The 22,301-nt window shown below is 43.5% G+C and overlaps 1 protein-coding gene across 5 annotated transcripts in view; it reads left to right on the top strand.

Moving 5' to 3' along the window:
* Positions 1-22,301, top strand: part of LRP1B (LDL receptor related protein 1B) — a 2,012,817-nt gene that overhangs the window by 1,288,175 nt on the left and 702,341 nt on the right. For all 5 annotated transcript variants that reach the window (XM_075317168.1, XM_075317164.1, XM_075317167.1 and 2 more), the window contains exons 24-26: positions 8,329-8,526; positions 16,314-16,518; positions 22,125-22,289. In XM_075317168.1, the coding sequence (XP_075173283.1) occupies positions 8,329-8,526; positions 16,314-16,518; positions 22,125-22,289 (568 nt within the window). The remainder of the gene's footprint in view (positions 1-8,328; positions 8,527-16,313; positions 16,519-22,124; positions 22,290-22,301) is intronic.

Below are 22,301 nucleotides of genomic sequence, written 5' to 3'. Positions count from 1 at the left end.
GTGCCCTTAAGGGGATACAGAGCACTTAAGAGGACAGCATTCCATCCCCTTAATCCTCAGGATCGTTGGGGGTCCTAACAGTTTGGAGTTACTCCTATTGCCCTGCTATTCATCTGAAATGTACACAAGTATTCAGTATAGCTCAGAAAAAAGCTAAAAGTCTAATACTTGCTTCTCTTTGTACATAAGTTTATTTTTCAGTAAAGAGGACTTTGTTTTTACAAACCTGTCTGAATTCCTCATCTTGGGAATAAAGGGGTCTGGCGCCGCACACAGGGTATCAGGGCTGAACCTGAAAGTGTGCACAGCAGCTACAGTACCACCACACACAAAAACCCAGGACTGCCATCTTTTTGTAGTGTGCCAAGAAGTAGAAAATGCTTGCCTTGCCCACGATCACCAGCCCATGGCACATTACACATACTTTACATTATATGCACTATTTTAAAAAATTACAGTTAGATCCCGAAATATTTGGACAGGGATTGAATGTTCGTGATTTCAGCTCTGCAGGCCGCAATTCTATATACAAAACTAGCTGTAGTACCCAGCGTTGCCCGGGATAGTATCTATCTCTCTTGTCTCTCTCCCTGTCCGTCTGTGTCTATCTGTCTATCTCTTTGTGTCTGTCTGTCTGTCTCTCTGTCTCTATCCATGTCTGTCTCTGTCTCTTTTTATCTCTTGTCTCTATCCATGTCTGTCTCTGTGTATGGCTATGTCTGTCTGTCTCTGTCTATCTCTGTGTCTGTATGTATCTGTCTCTCTCTCTATCTCTGTGTCTGTCTGCCTCTATCTCTGTGTCTGTCTGTCTCTTTCTATCTCTGTATCTGTCTCTCTCTATCTTTGTCTCTCTCTATCTCTGTGTCTGTCTCTCTCTATCTCTGTGTATGTCTGGCTCTTTCCTTGTCTGTCTCTTTCCCCAGCTGTCTCTTTCCCCATCTGACTCTTTCCCTGTCTGTCTCATTCCAGGCCTGTCTTTTTACAGGTCTGGCTCGTTCCAGGTCTGGCTCGTTCCAGGTCTGTCTCTTTACAGGTCTGTCTCTTTACAGGTTTGTGCCTTTCCCTGTCTGTCTTGTTCCAGGCCTGTCTCTTTACAGGTCTGCCTCTTTCCCCAGCTGTATCTTTCCCCGTCTGTTGATTTCCCCGTCTCTGTCTCTTTCCCTTTCTGTCTCATTCCCTGTCTCTGTCTCTTTCCTGTCTGTCTTTTTCCCTGTCTGTCTGTCTCTTTCCCAATCTGTTTATTTCCCCTTCTGTCTCTTTTGCCATCTGTATGTCTCTTTCCCCGTCTGTCTCTTTCCCCGTCTGTCTCTTTCCCTGTCTGTCTCTTTCCCCGTCTGTCTCTTTCCCCATCTGTCTCTTTCCCTGTCTGTCTCTTTCCCCATCTGTCTCTCTCTGTCGCTTTCCCTGTCTGTCTCTTTCCCCATCTGTCTCTTTCCCTGTCTGTCTCTCTGTCGCTTTCCTTGTCTGTCTCTTTCCCTGACTGTCTCTTTCCTTGTCTGTCTTTATCCATCTCCCCACTAACAACATATTACCGCACACGCTTCTTATACTATGAATTTCCTTCATTCCTATAGCAACCAAATCAAAGCTGCTATTAATAACCTGTAACTCCTAGCTCAATTGACTTTAATGGAGGCAGGTTTTTTGGAGAGTAACTGTAAAGCGCGGGGTTAAATTTTCCCGTCAAAACATAGTCTATGACGTTCACCGAGTTACATGAGGTGTATGTGCAAAATTTCATGATTGTAAATGCGATGGTGATAAATTCCTTTAGCGGACATACACACACACACACACACACACACACACATACACTCAGCTTTATATATTAGTTGAAACAACTGAAATGCAATCGAAGTGGAGACTTTCAGGTTTAGTAAACAAGATGAACAAAAATATCATGAGAAACACAGCACTGGTCGAGTACTGCATCTACTACAAAGCTGTGCAGGAAGCCTCATCCAGCCATTTTTGTAATAGTAGCAGCTGGTGCATTGGGTGTTTGGCATTCTGCTCTGCAGAAGACAAACACTTAAGAGGGCACAGAGCACTTAAGAGGACAGCATTGCATCCCCTTAATCCTCAGGATCGTTGGGGGTCCAAACTTTGGAATCATAAAATGATGTCATATTGTACCTGGGAACAGGCTCGGACTGGCCCACAATGGGACAGGTGAGTCCCCCGGTGGGCTCCTGTGCAGGTGTCGGTCACTCACCACCATATATGAGCAGTAGTTGGCACAATTCACTTGATTCACGGTGTACCAACAATGGGAACATCTATTCCTTTATTTATCAAACTGCCCAGTTTATTATATGGTAAACTTGTGAATGTGGATGTGATACATGTATGTAGCTAAACAATGGGCCTCCAAACTCAATGTTACAGGTGGGCCGTTGTCACCCTAGTCTGACACTGGATGATAATATATACAGGGAGCTATTGTTTTGAAGGTTATCTGGTTCTGACAAAATAGCGAAGAAGAAAAATATACTATTAGCCCACTCTGGCAGAGACTTATCTTATGTCACAGCAGGGGAGAGAGGCTATACCAGCCTTATAGGACAACACACAGTAAGGGGGGAGGAATGCCTTATAGCTAGGGAAAGGGGGAAGTAGTGACCTATGACTACAACCTGCAGCTCATCCTCACTGCCCTCACCAACCCTATACAGGTTCCGCACCTTTCACCGAACAGGAATACCTGGGGCGTTGTCTTACCCTGGCAAATGGGCCCCAAGTAAGGATGGAAGGTATGAGCTCTAAGTCAACACCACTAACACTAAAGGAAGACACAAGGGAACAATACAGGAGAAATACAACTGCAATCACCAGAGCCCTGGTAGATAGCAAAAGACAAACACTTATCTGAGCAGCAGCAACCACAGGACTCTAGCGCAACAGAAGACGACCTCTCCAGAGTTCAGCTAGGAAGAAACTATAAACTACACCCAAACCACCTTAGAGTGAGGTTAATAAAGGAAGTCAGAGGATAGCAACTTAGAGGCAGGATGACAGTTCTCCAGGGTCATAGAGTCCGCCTGCAGCAGAAACAGGGAACTGTCAGATAACAACACGTGCTGTCAATCTCTTTAACCATCTATCACTTACAGCCACTGGATTGTCAGCCGTCCGTGATACCTCCATGACAGGCCATGACACATCCATGATAATATATTAGATAGACCTTGACATGTTCAATCACCACTTATCTAATATGTATTGTCATTTTTTCACCAATCTATTTAATAGTTTTTCCCCAAAATAAATATTTTACAATGTTGACCTAGCGTTACTAATTATTGCATTCAAAAGTATTTAATTTTAACTACATGATATTAAGTCTTTGGCTACAGCTCCATATATTGACTTAAATACAAATTCACACAAAGAACATAAGGCTAGCTTGATCTACCTTCTCTCTGCCTTGCCGAAAATAAGATGCTCTTTGACACTGGGATACAAAAGGCCCCTTCGCCTTCCTGAAAATAAGATGCCGGTGACTCAGTGATATAAAAGAGAATAGATCTTTGTGATTTTGCAAAGCCCTGACATTGGCTTCGGAGCAACCAAGCCCACAGAAATGTAGCATTAGTATGCCATCCGAAACTACCGAGCACACAAACACCAGTGAACCCTACAGATAAATGGATATTGAAAGCAGGTGTGAAGCCTCCATCTGCCTAATGGACTTATACATGGAGATTAATAGCATGCATATGAACAGTTGCAACATGGACCACATCAACACATCAGCCCTCTTTAATTAGATGCTAATAAGTCTGTGTGGGCTTCTTTTGATAATATTCTATTTAAGTACCTGCTGTTAAAAAGTCAAGTGATTGCTAAAAGGGTTGTCAAAGTAGATCTCCTGCTTTGCACTGATGAGGGGAAAAAAACCCAAAACATGTGTCAATAATTGGAGATTGTTGGTTTAGCTTCTTACCTTATGCGAGTGTCACACGGTATGATCTATCGTGCGATCGCACGAGCGATCGTACTCGTTGCCGTTGTTTGTGCGTCACGGGCAAATCGCCGCCCGTGTCGCACAAAGTCGTTAAACCCCCGTCACACGCACTTACCTGCTGAGCGACCTCGCTGTGGGCGGCGAACATCCTCTTCCTGAAGGGGGAGGAACGTTTGGCGTCACAGCGACGTCACACAGCCGCCGGCCAATAGAAGCGGAGGGGCGGAGATGAGCGGGACATAAACATTCCGCCCACCTCCTTCCTTCAGCATTGCTGGCGGGTGCCGCGGGACGCAGGTAAGCTGTGTTCATTGTTCCCGGGGTGTCACACGGAGTGATGTGTGCTGCCCCGGGTACGATGAACAACCGGCGCAAAGAAAAATAAACGATATTTTAAAAATAAACGTGTACACGACTCACGATTTAACGATTTAACCGATTTGTGAACGTTCAGCGTCACTCGGAGGTGTCACATGGGACGACGTTGCAAACGATACCGGATGTGCGTCACAAAAACCGTGACCCCGACGATGTATCGTACGATAGATCGTCTCGTGTGATGCCCGCATTAGGTCATGTGACAAGTCAATTTAAAGGGTTAATATTGACTTTTTGAACTGCTACTTCCAGTAGATGACACAAAGTGCCCATCCTCTTCTTCTCTGAACTGGCTATTTGCATATTTCAATTCCTAGGGGAGCATTTCATGTAGTATTCCATATTTTTTTGGATTATAAAACGCTCTTTTCCTTCCACAAATGTAGAAAATAGGACTGTGGAGGAAAGTGCAATAGGGTCTTACCAGGCAGAGCAACAGGCTAGTAAAAGTAGAAAACTCACTGAAAGAGGATGTGATAGTCAAAACCCCTATAATCGCGTTGTACACAGGCAAACAGCTGCAGCCCTGAGCGGAATCAATACATTCAGGAGAAGGAACAGGGTGTATTGTCGCGCTATCACCACACTAATAGATATAAATTAATTATTCCATGTCTTTATTCCTTTGCGCAGGTCAACGTGTTTCGGAGATCGCAGTCTCCTTCATCAGGACATCAAGCAAAGGACATAAATAATCTGATCCAACAGAGGATGAGTCGATGTATTGTATATACACATGTATATCAACGTCAGGGGACCACCCCTCTGTCCTTTGCTTGATGTCCTGATGAAGGAGATTGCGATCTCTAAAACACGTTGACATGTTCAAAAGAATAAAGGCATGGAATAATTCATTTATATGTATCAGATTGGTGATAGCACAACAAGATACACAGTTCCGTCTCCTGATTTTCTTCCTTCCAAAAATATGGGAGGAAAATGGGGGGTTTGTCTTATAAGCCAAATGTAGCTTACCGGGGGATGGTGGAGAGGGGTCACAGGAGGAAGGAACGATGATACGGGCTGTGTGCTGTTCTGTGGGCAGTGCTGATGCTGATGGCAGGCTGTGCTCACTGCGAGGGCTGAGGCAGGGGCCATCCTGAAACTGTCCGCGGTGTAGGCTTCAAATAATGGCACCCAGAGTTGGTGTGTGCATAGATTGAGCTCTCAGCTCAAGATCTCATCTACGCATGTGCCACTATCTGGACCATTGATCTCCCAGCAGCGGACTTAAGGAAAATGGCACCCAGAAGTGGCGCATGAGATCTTGGCTTTGCTGATAGCTCAATCTGCGCACGCACCAACTCCGGGTGCCATTACTTTGAAGCGAACATCCAGGACACCTGCCTATCACCTGCAGCATTGCTCTACTCCAGCACTGACCCAGCCTCTTTTAACCTAGCTCCACCATAGCTTACCCCATTCCCCTGTACGACACCACCGGATTATAAGATGGACCCCATTTTTTTTTACCTATTTTTGCTCTAAATTTGGGGTGCATCTTTTATAGTGCGTCCTATAAAAGGAAAAATATGTTAAGTCGCCATACGGTAACTTGGTGCTTTCAAGAAAGTGAACTTTTACTATTAAGCGCTAGTATAATCTTCTTTAATCCCAGCTTCCTGATTACCAAGGAGCAGTGCTCTCCAACAAGCAGCATGGTAGCATTGTGGGTCTGAACTGTGCATTCACCGATGCCGTCAGCTTTTATCTTTGCATCGTCGGAAAAATGCTGGGGCACTAAAGCTGGTATGAGCTAATGATCCAGCCAGAATCAGAGCTGTACTTTCAAGTTGCATGGCAAACATTGAGCTCCTTGCCTTGAAAACCAACCAACCACCTCTGATAGACTGCCGAGAGGGTTCGTTCTCTTGGCAACGAGCATGACCATTTTTACGGCACATTTATCCTTGTGATGAGACTTTGAACCGGTATTCTTTCAAAATACAACTGGTTGCAGATCAGGAACGAGACTAGAGCATATCGGGAAACAAATTGGATTGGAATAATTAAAGCAAAGTAATTTGTAACTACTATCTCAGAGAGAATTTAACATACACCTGGCCGCGAACCACCGGACCACTGTGCTGCCCCAGAGAACCTTTACACTGTATTCGGAGATCTTGGGACAAGTTTACCTAACGGGCGCTCTGCCTTGTACAAGAGTGCAGTGCTACTTTATGTGCACAGTGAGGAGCACTGAGTGTTCAAAAGGACCTGTTTGTTGGGTTAGAACAATAGCATAAAAACTTAGCTACATTTTTAATCTCCCCTTCCCCTATACTCACACAGACAACAACATGCTACCCGGGTGCTAAGCTTTAACAGCAGCTACAGTTTTACAAGAGGACAAGTTGAGTTCCTGTCTGACCTAGTTTTATGCCAAACGTTTATGGGTGTGTGCCCACTTCCTGCAAAGAATGTTCACGCGGGGGCTGAGCTCAGGACTTTTGGTTCTAATCATCCAGTACAGGAATATTGGGCCCTAGGGGTTATCTGTATATTCAAATGGAGTACCTGTATCTTCGGTAGTTTCAAATGGAGTCTCTATATCTTTGGTGGCCAACAACCATCTGGACAGTCCACACAGGAACAGGTTCCGCAAAAGAGTTTCATGCTGGCAACATAAGAGGATGTCTTCTGGAATACAGTTCTCAGTATGGCAGCAAATGTATGCTTTCCCAATGTGGCACTTACACCTCGCACATGTTCTATCAGATCCAGTACTATCAATGAACGGTCCGAGAGAAGCTCACCACATGTCTGCACTCTGCGGGCCCGGTCCACACACTGTTCTGTACCTGACCACACAGAGACTTTTTCACAGCCTGTGCAGAGACCCTCTTGGTGGACAGGAGAAGACACTACAGGCGTCAGCTCCATACTCTCACAAAACAACCCATTGACCGATCACAATCATGTGATAGAGGTCCCTCCGTTTCTAACCACTTAGATGTCAAGGTTGATGATCACCACAGCATATAAAGGGATAAACTATTGTGATCAAAACTTTCTCCAATGGCTTGCTATGCCAGCTAGCATTGGGTTTCTGCTGTGTTAAACCCAACAGAGATGGAGCAGGCTCTGGAAGTGAGCACACTCTTTCCAAAAATTCCCATGCAAATCCTTCCAACTCCTTCTAAAAGTATACGTCAGATGTTAGGAGAAGTTAGCAGATGCTAGGCACAGGGCAGGGTCATTTATCTCTGGGCCCTTCCTATCTCTTGGGCTATTGAGCAGTTGTATAGTCCCAGTCCGAAGTGTATCCAAGAGAAAGAAAAAGTATACGTTGCAGAGGATCTCAATGCTGGAACTTATGAATTTTGAAAATGGATCATTTGGGGTTCCAGCCTCTACTCCAATCATTGTTAATGGGCCTTCCAAAGATAGCATCATATTCGTATATCACATACAGATGAGTCTTTCCTTACACTTCATCTTGGCTCAGCATATTTCAGGGTGACTAGTATGAGATGACCAGTTTTAAAAAAAAGAATTACTTTTGTGATACTCTGTTGAGAGATGTTTATTTTATGTGCCTATCTAAATATCGGTATGAGGGTTGCAGCCTCTTGAGGGTCTCACTAGCATGTTCTGATAATAAAGTATATTTATATTGGTCCCAAACTAAATTAAACAGCTAAAGCCTCAAGCACCAGAATGTGAGAGGTAATGCTACCGATAGTGCAGGGTACTAGAGAGGAAGCCAACAAGTCGATCTGCCTCAGCCATTAGATTTAGATACAGGGCCAGGGACGAAAACTGAAGGAAAGCCTAGCCACATAATCCATTCATTTTGCTTTGCATTAAAATTAAACTATTTTGCACATTTGTCTCAGGAGCTGTTCGTTGCTGTTGTATAGTTGCTATGACCCAATCTGTACATGTTATATGCAGTCTCGAAATTACCATTTCCATTTTCATAGTCATTATGTCTAGTCTTAATTAACTTATTACTAATAATGTGCTTAATTTCATTTTAGAAACATTTGAGGCTTTCATCATTTTTTCCATCCGTCACGAGATAAGACGGATCGACCTTCATAAAAGGGATTATAGCCTATTAGTGCCTGGTTTAAGAAACACGATTGCATTGGATTTTCATTTTAATCAGAGTTTGCTTTACTGGACTGATGTTGTGGAGGATAAAATATACAGAGGTCGATTATCGGAGACATCAGGTAAGTGCTCATGGGGAAAATCATAATGGTCTGACACCAAAACATATGGAAAGTCACTAATGTGCAATCATGTCAGGACTGAGCTTTATATGAGAGCAAAGGATGGAGAATGTAGAGAGCAAAGGATGGAGAATGTTGTATTTGAGAATTTTACATGTGTATGTTCATAAATGTTGTTAAGAAAAAAGAAAGTAATAGAAAGCAAAATATGTGATACTACACTATATGAAAAAAGTATTGGGACTCACATCTTAAGGGGGCTTTACACGCTACGATATCGTTAATGTTTTATCGTCGGGGTCACGGTGTTTGTGACGCACATCCGGCTTCATTATCGAGATCGCAGCGTGTAACAGTTACTGTATGTGCGACCTAAAACGATCGCAAAAGCAGCCAAGATTGTTTGCCGTGGAGAGGTCGTCCTAAAACAAAAAATCGTTTACCTCTCATTAGCAATGTTGTTCCTCGTTCCTGTGGCAGCACACATCGCTGTGTGTGACACCGCAGGAGCGAGGAACATCTCCTTACCTGCCTCCACCGGCAATGCGGAAGGAAGGAGGTAGGCGGGATGTTTACGTCCCGCTCATCTCCTCCCCTCCGCTTCCATTGGACGCCTGCCGTGTGACATCGCTGTGACGCCAAACGACCTTCCCCCTTAGAAAGGAGGCGGATCGCCGGTCATAGCGACGTCGCAGTGCAGGTAACCCATGTGACGGGGGAGCGCGATTTTCTGCGCGACGGGCAGCGATATGCCCATGTCGCACAAACGATGGGGGCGGGTACCCACGCTAGCGATATCTTTACCGATATCGCTCCCGTGTAAAGCCCCCTTTAATCACTGATTTCAGGTTTTTACTTCACTTCTAATGCCCCTGGTGTATAATATCTGACCTCTAATCCCCTACATCTGGCTTCAAACATCCCATGTATATAACCTCTGGCTCCTTGCCCCATACCCACCCACCCCCGGTGTATAATATCTGGCCCCTTGCTCCCCAGTGTATAACTTCCAGTTCCCACCAAACCATCTTCCTCTACTAAGATGTGACAGAGCGGCCGGTTGTGCAGCTCTCACTGATACCAGCATGACCTGCAATAGGAGCCCACGGGGTAAGAAGTCCGTTAATGAAATTTCTTCCTCTTGGATCTTCCCCTTCACCTGTGAATGATGTTTTTGGGAACCATAAGAAACCAAAGCAACTCAACCACAAAAGGGAGATCCTGTAACGTTACAGAGCGAGAGGACGAGTGGTGAGGAACAGAAGAAAGAAAAGTCCCCACCGCTCTGCTGACCCCATAACTGCAGAGGCCAAAACCTCCACTGGTCAATTCAGGACAAACACTGCAACCACTGGGAGCATCATGGCCGAGTAGCTGCAGCCATACGTCACCAAGCACAATGCTGAGCCGTACATTAACAAGCACAATGCTGAGCCATACATCACCAAGCACAATGCTGAGCCATACATCACCAAGCACAATGCTGAGCCATACATCACCAAGCACAATGCTGAGCCGTACATCACCAAGCACAATGCCGAGCCATACATCACCAAGCACAATGCTGAGCCATACATCACCAAGCACAATGCCGAGCCACGCATCACCAAGCACAATGCCGAGCCATACATCAGCAAGCACAATGCCGAGCCGTACATCACCAAGCACAATGCCGAGCTATACATCACCAAGCACAATGCCGAGCCATACATCACCAGGCACAATGCCGAGCCATACATCACCAGGCACAATGCCGAGCCATACATCACCAAGCACAATGCTGAGCCATACATCACCAAGCACAATGCCGAGCCATACATCACCAAGCACAATGCTGAGGCGTACATCACCAAACACAATGTCGAGCAATACATCACCAAGTACAATACTGAGCCATACATCACCAAGCACAATGCTGAGACATACATCACCAAGCACAATGCCGAGGCGCACATCACCAAACACAATGCCAAGCTATAGATCACCAAGCACAATGCCGAGCCGTACATCACCTAGCACAATGCTGAGCCGTACATCACCAAGCACAATGCTGAGGCGTACATCACCAAACACAATGTCAAGCAATACATCACCAAGCACAATACTGAGCCATACATCACCAAGCACAATGCTGAGCCATACATCACCAAGCACAATGCCTAGGCGCACATCACCAAACACAATGCCAAGCCATAGATCACCAAGCACAATGCCGAGCCGTACATCACCTAGCACAATGCTGAGCCGTACATCACCAAGCACAATGCTGAGCCGTACATCACCAAGCACAATGCCGAGCCGTACATCACCAAGCACAATACCGAGCCTTGCATCATCAGGCACAATGCCGAGCATCGGATATACTGTCATAAAGCCAAAAGTGAACTTTAGAAATGTGGAAATTTGTTCAATGGAGTGATCAATAATGCCTTTCTAATTTGCGTCAGATGGACAAGTCTGGGTTTGGTGAGTGCCAGGAGATTTAAGGATAGAATAATATAGGCAGAGAGAGTGGCTGCATTCACTGTCTGATCTCTGGACTTCTATAGCTGCTCTAACACCGCATAATAAAATATTGGTGTATTAAATGAAATGTCTATCTTTGTAGCCATTTTTATTTATCTGATACATCTAAAATAAAAATAATAAAAAAATCTAGGGGGCCCTAGCTGTCCCTAATCCCAGAGATATCTTTAGTGGTGAAGATATCTGCTCCACCTTACTTGCCCTGTTCCTGTACAGCCCTGATCTAATATCCCCGGTCCCACATCCCAGGTGAGGATCGGGACAGGAGTGATTGAACCCACAGATATAGACAAATGGGGAAACAAAAAACTCTATCATACAGCTAGCACACATGGAATTATAAGACAATACATGATAAGGAGGAAATGACCAGACATCAGAAGGAATTCCACAGCACACCAAGCAGCAAGTAATAAATCACTAGCAACTGGAACATAACATCACATGGACTGGTTTAGCATATGCTATAGTCGGCATGGGAAGATAGATTCCTCCATCTTAAAAAGGTGGGGAGTGCTTGTGATAGGTCTCCCACAATATGTATTCAAAATAGGTAACCAGAAGGATAGCAGAAAGTAACTCCTGCTAATCCGCCGATCACTAATGAGCACACATCTGGTCAACGCCAGAGACTTTACAACTCAGAAGCACCAAAGAATGTACAATGTGGAAAGTCAGAGTCTGTAAACTGAAATGCGTCTGATGCCGCCATGACACTCGGTGAGTTTAGAACCAAACACCATGAAAAGAAAGATGAGAAAAGAAATGGCTTTATATATTACTTTAGTATCAAAGTTTCCATGTTATGTATGATGTCTGTAACATAAGAGCACGTAGCATTGAAGCAATACAAATTTTCATTGCATTCATATTTTTTTTTTAAGTTTTCACATTGGATTTGGTATCTTAATTTCTACTTTTAAGTGTCCTTTGTTGCTCCAATTGCAACTTGCAGACATGATTACTAAAAATAGAGTCAAGGAAAACCTTTATAAAGTTACTCAACATATTTTGCAGATTTATACAGTAAAATCTCGTTAAAACTAGAAATAAGCCTCAAATATGAATTAAGTACTTCAAAACACGTCAATTATTTTTTTTCTTTTAAAGTGCAAATTATCTTTCACGCTCATAATTTCTTCTAATTTTGATTGGGATATAAAAAAAACCCCACATATTTCCCTCTAATTCCGTTTCTTCAAAGATAAATATCTCAGGATAGTTAATGTAATACACGGTACCGCATTTCATATACTCCACAAAGCGGAGATTAAAAGCCTGTGAAGTCTTCAGATTTAGAATAAAACCAGTCCCCACCAATAATTCTATAAAGCCAACGGTTACATAAAAAACACAATCCTGTTCTTATTTATAGCATATTCCACATCAACTGTCACAAAGATGTGTAAAGAGAAGACATCAATCAGAATCTTACATCTACTTAGAAGAAAAAAAGAAATGGTATTCGAGTCTTGACCTTCCATGAACAGCCGTAAGGAAAATTGTACTGATTTTTTATGAGCAATGAAGTATATGATACTATGTTCCCCGAAAATAAGCCCTAGCAGATATTTTTGCCTTTTTCGGAGTAAGGCCGGTGTCACACTTACGAATGCCTCGCGTGTATCTCGTGCGAGTCTCGTGGTGCATCATCCGGCACGGACTCACACTCCTCACAGGAGTGGGTCGGTTGCATGCATCTCTATGCAGCTGAGAGTGTGTGGTCGTGACAAGTGGTGCAACTCGAGACTCGCGCGAGATACACGCGATTCACTCACAAGTGTGACACCAGCCTAAGACTTAAATGTAAGCCCTGCCCCGAAAATAAGCCCTAGTCGCGGTTCAATAATGAAGTGTTCATGCAGCTAAAAAAGTTAAAGAACTGCAAGATACTTCATTAAAGAAAGCAGATAACCCCAAAAGAAAGGAGACAGACCCTGCTGTCATACTCACCAGGACACTGTGGACAGACAGGGATGCTGTGGAACGCAAGGACCTGTGGTGGAATGCATTGAGGACCTGTGGTGGAATGCATATTTACACACACACACACACACACACACACACACACACATCCGGTCATACTGTACTGCTCTGATGACCTGGGACGCTGTGGAACGTAAAGACCTGCGGTGGAATGCATCCAGGATGTGCCATGGAAAGCATACTCACAAATACACATATACACACACACATACAAACATACACACTCTCATGCGGTGATACTGCACTGCTCCGATGACCTAGGAAGCTGTGGAATGTAAGGACCTGCAGTAAAACGCATCGAGAACCTGTGGTCGAATGCATCGACGACCTGCAGTGGAATGCATACTCACATACACACACATACGTGCACACACAAACATACACACACACATGCGGTGATACTGCACTGCTCCGATGACCTAGAAAGCTGTGGAATGTAAGGACCTGCAGTGGAACGCATCGAGAACCTGTGGTCAAATGCATCAAGGACCTGCAGTGGAATGCATACTCACATACACACACATACGTGCACACACAAAAATACACACATGCGGTGATACTGCACTGTTCCAGTGACCTGGGATGCTATGGAACATGAGGACCTGCAATAGAACGTATTGAGGACCTCTGGTGGAACACATCATTGCGTTCCACCACAGGTCTTCAAAGCGTTCCACCGGGAGAACTGCTGTGGAGAAGACAAGGACCTGGAGGGAGCACCCACTGAGGACGTGTGAGCGACTCAGATGTTCGGGATCTGCTAAGTATGATCCTAAACATCTGACTTTTTTTGTGGGGATAAACTTTCCTCCAACCCATGTTTCCCCGAAAAAAAGCCCTAGCACGTTTTTCAGGACTAAAAATAATATGACAGTGTTTTATTTTAGGGCAAACACAGTAGCAGCATAAAAGTGTTCATGTAAAACAGGATTGCAATTTTTTTTTTTTCTTCATTTTAATTGTACAGTACTTTTCAAAAACATTCCATCATTGGGAATTACTAAAATGATAGAATCTTCAAGATTTGTACTCTTAGTGAAGCTGAATAATTCCATATCTTATGCTACAATACGGTACCTACTGTGCAGTAAAAAAAGACCTCAGATTTTAGCTGTAGTAAAAAAAAAAGTGTAAAAAAAAAAAAACATTTTCAAAAATATTTAAAACTATAAAAAAATTGAATCATACTTTTTTTTTCCATTTTGCAATTACAGTGGAACCTTGGATTGCGAGCCTAATTGGTTCCGGGAGTGCGCTCTTAAACCAAGTTCTAATATCAAAGCGAATTTTCCCATAGGAAATAATTGAAATGCAGACAATGTGTTCCACAACCCAAAAATATTTACTATATTTATGTATTTACACAAACTTATAACAGTAATGCAAAATAATGTACTGTATTCATATAAAATCATTACAGTGCACTAAATCAAAATACTGTGCAGTGCAGTAAAAAACATATAAAGCAGATTAAACTGCATGTTGGCTTACAATAGAATTGTTGGTGTGCGGGACGTACGCTATAGAGAGAAAAAATGATGTATAAATATGACACCTTTCTTCTAATACAATACACAAAAAACACCCCCCCCCAATCTATTCTTCCCAAAATAAGGGCAGAACTAAACAAATGTGGGGTAGGTATGCTGCACAGGCAGATTACAGTATAAGCAATGTGCTGTACTGATTAGCAGAAAGTACAATACTGTATCCACAAATGCAAATTAATAGACATGCTATATAGTATATACTGTACTGTACAATGGTATACTGTATACAGTACATATGTACAGAAAGTTATCTCCAGAGCGTGTCAGAGCGCCATGAAAGGACAGAACCAGAAGTGTGCACGGTGGGAATTTGCTCTTATTGCAAAGCATTGCTCTTAAACCAAGTTACAAATGTTTTAAAAGCTTTGTTTGTCTTGCAAGACGCTCTCAAACCAAGTTAAGGCGGCGTTACACGCAACAACGTATCAAACGATATGTCGCCGGGGTCACGGATTCAGTGGCGCACATCTGGCATCGTTAGCGACGTCGTTGCGTGTGACACCAACGAACAGCCGTTAACGATCAAAAATACTCACCTTATCGTTGATCGTTGACACGTCGTTCATTTTCATAAAATCGTTGATTGTTGGGAACACAGGTTGTTCGTCGATCCCGAAGCAGCATACATCGCTACGTGTGACACCCCGGGAACGTCGAACTGCAGATTACCTGCGGCCGCTGGCAATGCGGAAGGAAGGTGGTGGGCGGGATGTTACATTCGCTCATCTCCGCCCCTCCGCTTCTATTGGGCGGCCGCTTAGTGATGCCGCTGTGACGCCGCACGACCCGCCCCCTTAGAAAGGAGGCGGTTTGCCGGCCACAGCGACGTCGCTAGGCAGGTAAGCCTGTGTGATGGCTCCTAACGATTTTGTGCGCCACGTTCAGCGATTTGCCCGTGATGCACAAACGACGGGGGCGTGGGCTTTCACCAACGATATCGCTAGTGATATCGCGGCGTGTAACACCCCCTTTACTCTTAATCCAAAGTTCCACTGTATTTACTGTTGCCACATTCGTAAAAGTCCAAACTTTTAAAATATTGTACACAATGAATGGCTTATTAAAAAAAAAAAACAGTCTCAAAAAAGCATAAAAATCAATCAAAATGTATGTGCACCTCAAAACAGCATTAATAAAGATCACAACTTGCCTCTAAAAATACTGTAGTAAAGTAGTAAAAAATAATAGTGAACATTATAAATTGCAAAAACAAAACCTACAGTGGCGGGGTACTTTTATTTTTTTTATTTTTTTTTATTCCATTTATTTGTTTTTAGGTTCATTGTGGATAGTTTACTAATGGCATTGAAAGCTTTCAAAACCACAACTCCTTGACCCAAAATCTTGCCCTATGGGTCCTCCATGAGGTTCTGTCGAGGGTGCAATAGGCAGGGGATGACCTTTGGAAGCTGAACGAAAAAAATAAAGCTAAAAAAATAGAAAGAGTTCTTGAAAGTTAACATATGAATTGAAAATTGACTGATGATTGATTGTATGAATGAATGATTGATGATGTAAATTGAAGGATACATTTTCTGTTCCAGTTAATCCATATTCTTGTTGCTTGTTCCACAAAACAATGTGAATGCAAATCCCCTTTTGATCCGGACTAATAATGATTTCCACCGCATTTAAATGTATAAATGGCCGTCATGATTACAACCGGTAACGACTGTACGCAGATTTCTGTGCTAAACCGGTAACATTTTTGTCTTCTGTTTCTAGGTGTAAGTGGAATTGAGGTAGTCATTCAGCACGGTCTGGCCACACCTGAGGGCTTAGCGATAGACTGGATAGCTGGAAACATGTATTGGATTGATAGCAATTTGGACCAAATCGAAGTTGCTAAATTAGATGGCAAAATGAGAGCGACGTTGATTGCCGGTGGAATGGAACACCCTAGAGCAATTGCTTTGGATCCAAGATATGGGTAAATCAATAAATTGCTTTTTATTGCATTTAAGAAAGGATGATATGTAGCAATCTGTTTGTGTGCACTGAGTTACCCCCAAGGCAAAATCTTGTCCAGGGTTGAGGTGACCACTCCACCCATGAAAAGTCCCTTACCTGCCACTCAGTGATCCAGAGATCTGATCAGTATTGGTTGCTTCTGTAGATCCCATGCTGACGTTATTATTACCAGTCCAATAACCTGTATGAAAAATAATCCTTAAGCGGGCTTTACACACAGCGACATCGCTGGTGAAAGCACCCGCCCCTGTCGGTTGTGCATCACGGGAAAATCGCTGCCCATGGCGCACAAGATCGCTTATACCCGTCACACGTACTTACCTGCTTAGCGACATCATTGTTGCGGGCAAACCGCCTCCTTTCTAAGGGGGTGGTTCGTTCGGCGTCACAGCGGCGTCACTAAGCGGCCACCCAATAGAAGCGGAGGGGCGGAGATGAGCAGGCTGAACATCCCGCCCACCTCCTTCCTTTCTCATTGCGGGCCGCTGCAGGTACGGTGATGTTCCTCGTTCCTGCGATGTGTGCTGCCGCAGGAACGACGAACATCGTACCTGCAGCAGCAACGATAATCGGGATTACAACGACTGGACAACGATCAACGATAAGGTGAGTATTTTTGATCGTTAGCGGGTCGCTCGTTTGTGTCACATGCAACGACGTCGCTAACAAGGCCGGATGTGCATCACGAATTCCGTGACCCCAATGACATCTCATTAGCAATGTTGTAGCGTGTAAAGCCCGCTTTACTCTAAGGGTACATTGACTTTTTTAGTTTTTTGAATAGAAACTAAGCAGAAGCTCTCCAAATTATCTTCCAAACTGTGAAGATAACCTTAGTCTGAAGGATATTAAGGTCATAATTGAGCCTATAGCTGAGAGGCACTATGTGTTTAAGGCACCCTCCCATTAGGGAAGGTGCCTGTGCAACACATTCAGTTAGTCAGTGTTCCAGTCTGCTAGCTAGTTGTCAGGTCGTGTTTCCCGTGTCCGTAACCTATATCTGCCTTCCCATACCTGTCTATCCCTGTTGTGTCCAGCCTGCCTCAGTCACCCCGCCTGTACCTGTCTATTGCTGAGTCTATCACCTGCTCTTGGGGTCAGCTACCAAAGCCACAGTCACTGCTTTGAGAGTCGTACCTGGTGTCCACCTTGTGGTGGGCGCTTAGTAAAGCCCATCCCACTAAAGAGTAAGCCCGGGTTTCCCCTGTGGTCCAGTGAGTCCACAAATCTTGCTTGCTGCCCCTACACCAGACGCGAGCGTTACAGTCAAAATCATGTAGGTGAATCTCTAATATATTACTCTATAATGCACTTTAGGCTCACCTGAGAAGGTCTTCATCTTGTCTCCTCCATTTTTAAACTTCACTGGATTTATACCTGACACTGTTTAATTACACAAAGGCATAATTAATCAGAACCCCCCCCCAAACAATCTCGATTCCGATCCCACAGAGAGATTCGGCTGAAATCAGCAGCAGACGCGGTGACAATAGAGTCCTATCAGTGCTTCATTTTCATACGCCTGCCCGGGGTTCTAATAAAGCTCCAGTTTTTCCAGCTGAGGTCATCCTCATCCTAATGCTTTATAAGGAACAGGAGTTATTACATCTCCTCATTCTGTCTGACATTTACATTAAGTGGTACTTGACCTTTTCAGTCTAACATTTTAGATATTCCCTGTTTGAAGAAAATCATTTTGATAATGCTGCTCGATAGCTCAGCTGATCCTAATGGAACTTTAGTTTGCTTTACAGAAGTTGAATTTATCACTCTTGTGAGTTCAGCTCCGGTGAGACAGATTGTGATATTCCATGTTTATTAATTACATCTCATTTGTTGGCTGTCGGGTCAATGGCCCAAACTGCAATATCATAGGGTGGTTGTTAGACACTAGAAACAAAACATTTGCAGCCCTAAATTTCCCCTCCCAATACAGATAAGAAACAGACGGCCAACAATCTAGTGGAGAGCAAACTGTTCGGTGCGCGGGTGATTGGTACGCCCAACGAGCATTTTGCTGCTTGGGTTCTCGGTACTCGTTTACCAAATATAATAGAAGTCAATGGGAAATTCAAGCATTTTTCAAAAAATTTCCGAGAAAAAGGTATGAGTTTCCCATTGATGTACAAAATACTTCTTGGGTGTATCTAGCTCACAAGCACCGAACAGTTGGCTCAACACTATCTAGCATGTATAGAGCCTCCCAATTCTCTCCCAACAGAAGATGTCAAGGGAGAGAAGGATCCAACAAGTTGGACATCCAATTGCCAATTCAATTGTTCTCTGAGAGATAAGAAACTGCATATGGGATATGTTAGCTGCTCTCATAAAGAACCTAGAAGCCATTGGCTGAGTTGATTGTTCCTGTTTGTGGAGGATTCCGGGTGATAGCAGTCCGCCATATGATCATTTGACCAACACCTACCTAATTATATAGGTTGTTGTCTGGTATTATAGGCCCATAAGCCATAGACTACTGTCTATACCCATGTCCGGTATTGCAGCTCAGCTCTATCCTAGGGAAGTTGGCTGCACATATCCAAGATATAAGACTGTAAGTAAGCTCTGCAACATCTGATCCTGCAGCAACGTCCTTCCAAGTGTCTCCTAGCTTATGCTAATATACTTGTAGTCATGTAGTAGACATGCCATAAGCATCAAACAGATTGAAAGGCGTGATCAAACTACACAGAGTTTGTTTTCAGTCTGTGACCATGAAATAAATATTTCTGCATGATTTACTTTATTTTTTTACTTTAGACACACTAGATCAATAGTTGTGATGGTGAACATAGCAGTCAAAGAGTTGTAAGACATACAGACAAACAGACAGACAGATAAACAGACAGACAGGCAGACAAGCAGACAGACAGACAGAGAGAGACGCACAGAGACAGACAGACAGATAGATAGAGAGGGATAGATAGAGGGATAGATAGATAGATAGATAGAGGGATAGATAGAGGGATAGATAGATAGAGGGATAGATAGATACAGTGATAGATAGATAGATAGATGAATAGATAGAGGGATAGATAGATGAATAGATAGAGGGATAGATAGATAGATAGAGGGATAGATAGATAGATAGATAGATAGATAGATAGATAGATAAAGGGATAGATAGATGAATAGATAGATAGATAGATAGAAAGATGGATAGATAGATAGATAGATAGATGGATAGAGGGATAGATGGATAGATAGATAGATGGATAGATAGATAGAGGGATAGATAGAGGGATAGATAGATAGATAGATAGAGGGATAGATAGATACAGTGATAGATAGATAGATAGATAGATGAATAGATAGAGGGATAGATAGATATATAGATAGATGCACTTATAGAGGCTAATCATTTTGTCAATTCTTCTTTGCAATATAACTCTTGCTCAGTGAGATTGAACGGAGACGTCTGTGAATAGCAATTTTCACGTCTTGCCACAGATTCTCAATGGGATTAAGGTCTGGGCTGTGACTGGGCCGTTCACACATGCTTTGATCTAAACCCTCCATTGTACCTCTACCAGGATGTTTAGGGTCATTGTCGTGCTGGAAGTTGAATTATGCCCCATTCGCATGTCTGTGGCAGCTTCTAACAGGTTTTCCGCCAGGATTGCCATGTATTTAGCTCCATCTATCTTCCCATCAACTCTGACCAGCTTCCCTGCTGCAGCTGAAGAAAAGCCTCCTCACAGCATGATGCTGCCACCACAATGTGTGACATTGGGGATGCTGTTTTCAGCATGATGTGCAACATTAGTTTTCTGCCACATATGGCATTTTGCATTTAGCCCAAAATGTTCCCATTTGGTCTCCTTTGACTAAAGTTGCTTCTGCCATATGATCGTTGTGTACCCCTAGATGGATTTTTGCAAATGGGACTTCTTATAACTTGCTTTCAAAAATTGTCTTTCTTCTTGCCAGTCTTCCATAATGGCAAGATTTGTGGAGTACACAACTAATAGTTGTCCTGTGAACAGATTCTCCCACCTGAGCTGTGGAGCTCTGCAGCTCCTCCAGTTACCATGGGCCTTTTGGCTGCTTCTGAAATTAGTACTCTCCTTCTTGGGATGTCAGTTTTGGTGGACGGCCATGTCTTGGTAGATTTGCAGTTGTGCCAAATGCCTTCCATTTTTGGATGATGGATGAACAGTGCTCCGTGAGATGTTCAGAGCTTGGGCTATTTTTCTATAACCTAACCCTGCTTTATTCTTCTCCACAACTTTATCCCTGACCTGTCTGCTGTGTTCCTTGGTTTTTATGATGCTGTTTTATCCCTAATCTTCTCACACAAACTTCTGAGACCTTCACAGAACAGCTGTATATCTACTGAGAAGAAATTACACCCAGGTGGATTCAATTTACGAATTAAGTGACTTCTGAAAGCAATTGGTCACTCAGGATTTTATTTAGGATTTTCAGACTACAGGGGGCTGAATACAGATGCACAGCACAATTTTCAGATTTATATTTTTAAAATAATTAGAAGTCATTATCAGTTCCTTTAAGCGGGCTTTACACGCTGCGATCAAGCGATCGTACCCGCCCCCATCGGTTGTGCGACACGGGCAAATCGTTGCCCGTCGCACACAACCTTGTTTACCCCCGTCACACGCACTTACCTGCCCTGCGACGTCGCTCTGGCAGGCGAACCGCCTCCTTTTTAAGGGAGTGGGTCGTGTGGCGTCACAGCAACGTCACACGGCAGCCGTCCAATAGAAGCGGAGGGGCGGAGATGAGCGGGACGTAAACATCCCACCCACCTCCTTCCTTCCGCATAGCTGGTGGAGGCAGGTAAGGAGATGTTCGTTGCTCCTGCGGTGTCACGCACAGCGATGTGTGCTGCCCCGGGTACAATGAACAACATCGCTAATTAGAAGAGAACGATTTTTTGTTTTAGGACGACCTCTCCGCGGCAAACGATTTTGGCCCCTTTTGCGATTGTTTTAGGTCGCACAAAAGTGTCACACGCTGCGATATCGTTAATGACGCCGGATGTGCGTCACTAACGACGTGACCCCGACGATAAATCATTAACGATATTGTAGCATGTAAAGCCCGCTTTACACTTCACAAATACTTGCTACTTTGTGTTTGTATATCACCAAAATCCCTATAAAATACATTTACAATTGTGAATGTAACATGAAAAATGGGGAAAAGTTCATGGACTATGAAGGCTTTTTCAAGGCACTGAGTATATAATAAATAATAAAAAATCTAGTAATACACATGATAGTTTGTTTTTTGTATGACAATAGGAAGAATCTGCTTCTGGGAATGAAAAATATTATTTTATTTCTATTTATTGGAAATCTCAACAACAGCTCAAAGTATAAGACACTTGAAAAAAATATGTTCTGGCCCTGGAGCTCGTAATTATAAGTATGCGGTATAGGGCAGGCTGCTATGTACCGCTAATAGATAAAATGATTTATCTTCTGGGATGACAGTAACAATGGCCGCCTCTGTCATACATAGTTTATATGTTTACAGGAGACAGGTTCTCCAATCTCGTTTGTCTCCGTTACTATTCACACTTTTGTCTTTTGAATGCAGAATACTGTTTTGGACGGACTGGGACGCCACTTTTCCTCGTATTGAGTCGGTGTCGATGAGCGGAGCCGGGAGAAAGATTATCTACAAGGATATGGAAAGTGGAGCCTGGCCCAATGGTCTCACCGTGGATCATTTCGAAAGACGGATCGTTTGGACAGATGCCAGGTAAAACTCCCT

This window comes from Anomaloglossus baeobatrachus, chromosome 7 (assembly GCF_048569485.1).
Source record: "Anomaloglossus baeobatrachus isolate aAnoBae1 chromosome 7, aAnoBae1.hap1, whole genome shotgun sequence".
NCBI lineage: Eukaryota > Metazoa > Chordata > Amphibia > Anura > Aromobatidae > Anomaloglossus > Anomaloglossus baeobatrachus.
This window is presented reverse-complemented; position numbering and strand designations above follow the sequence as displayed.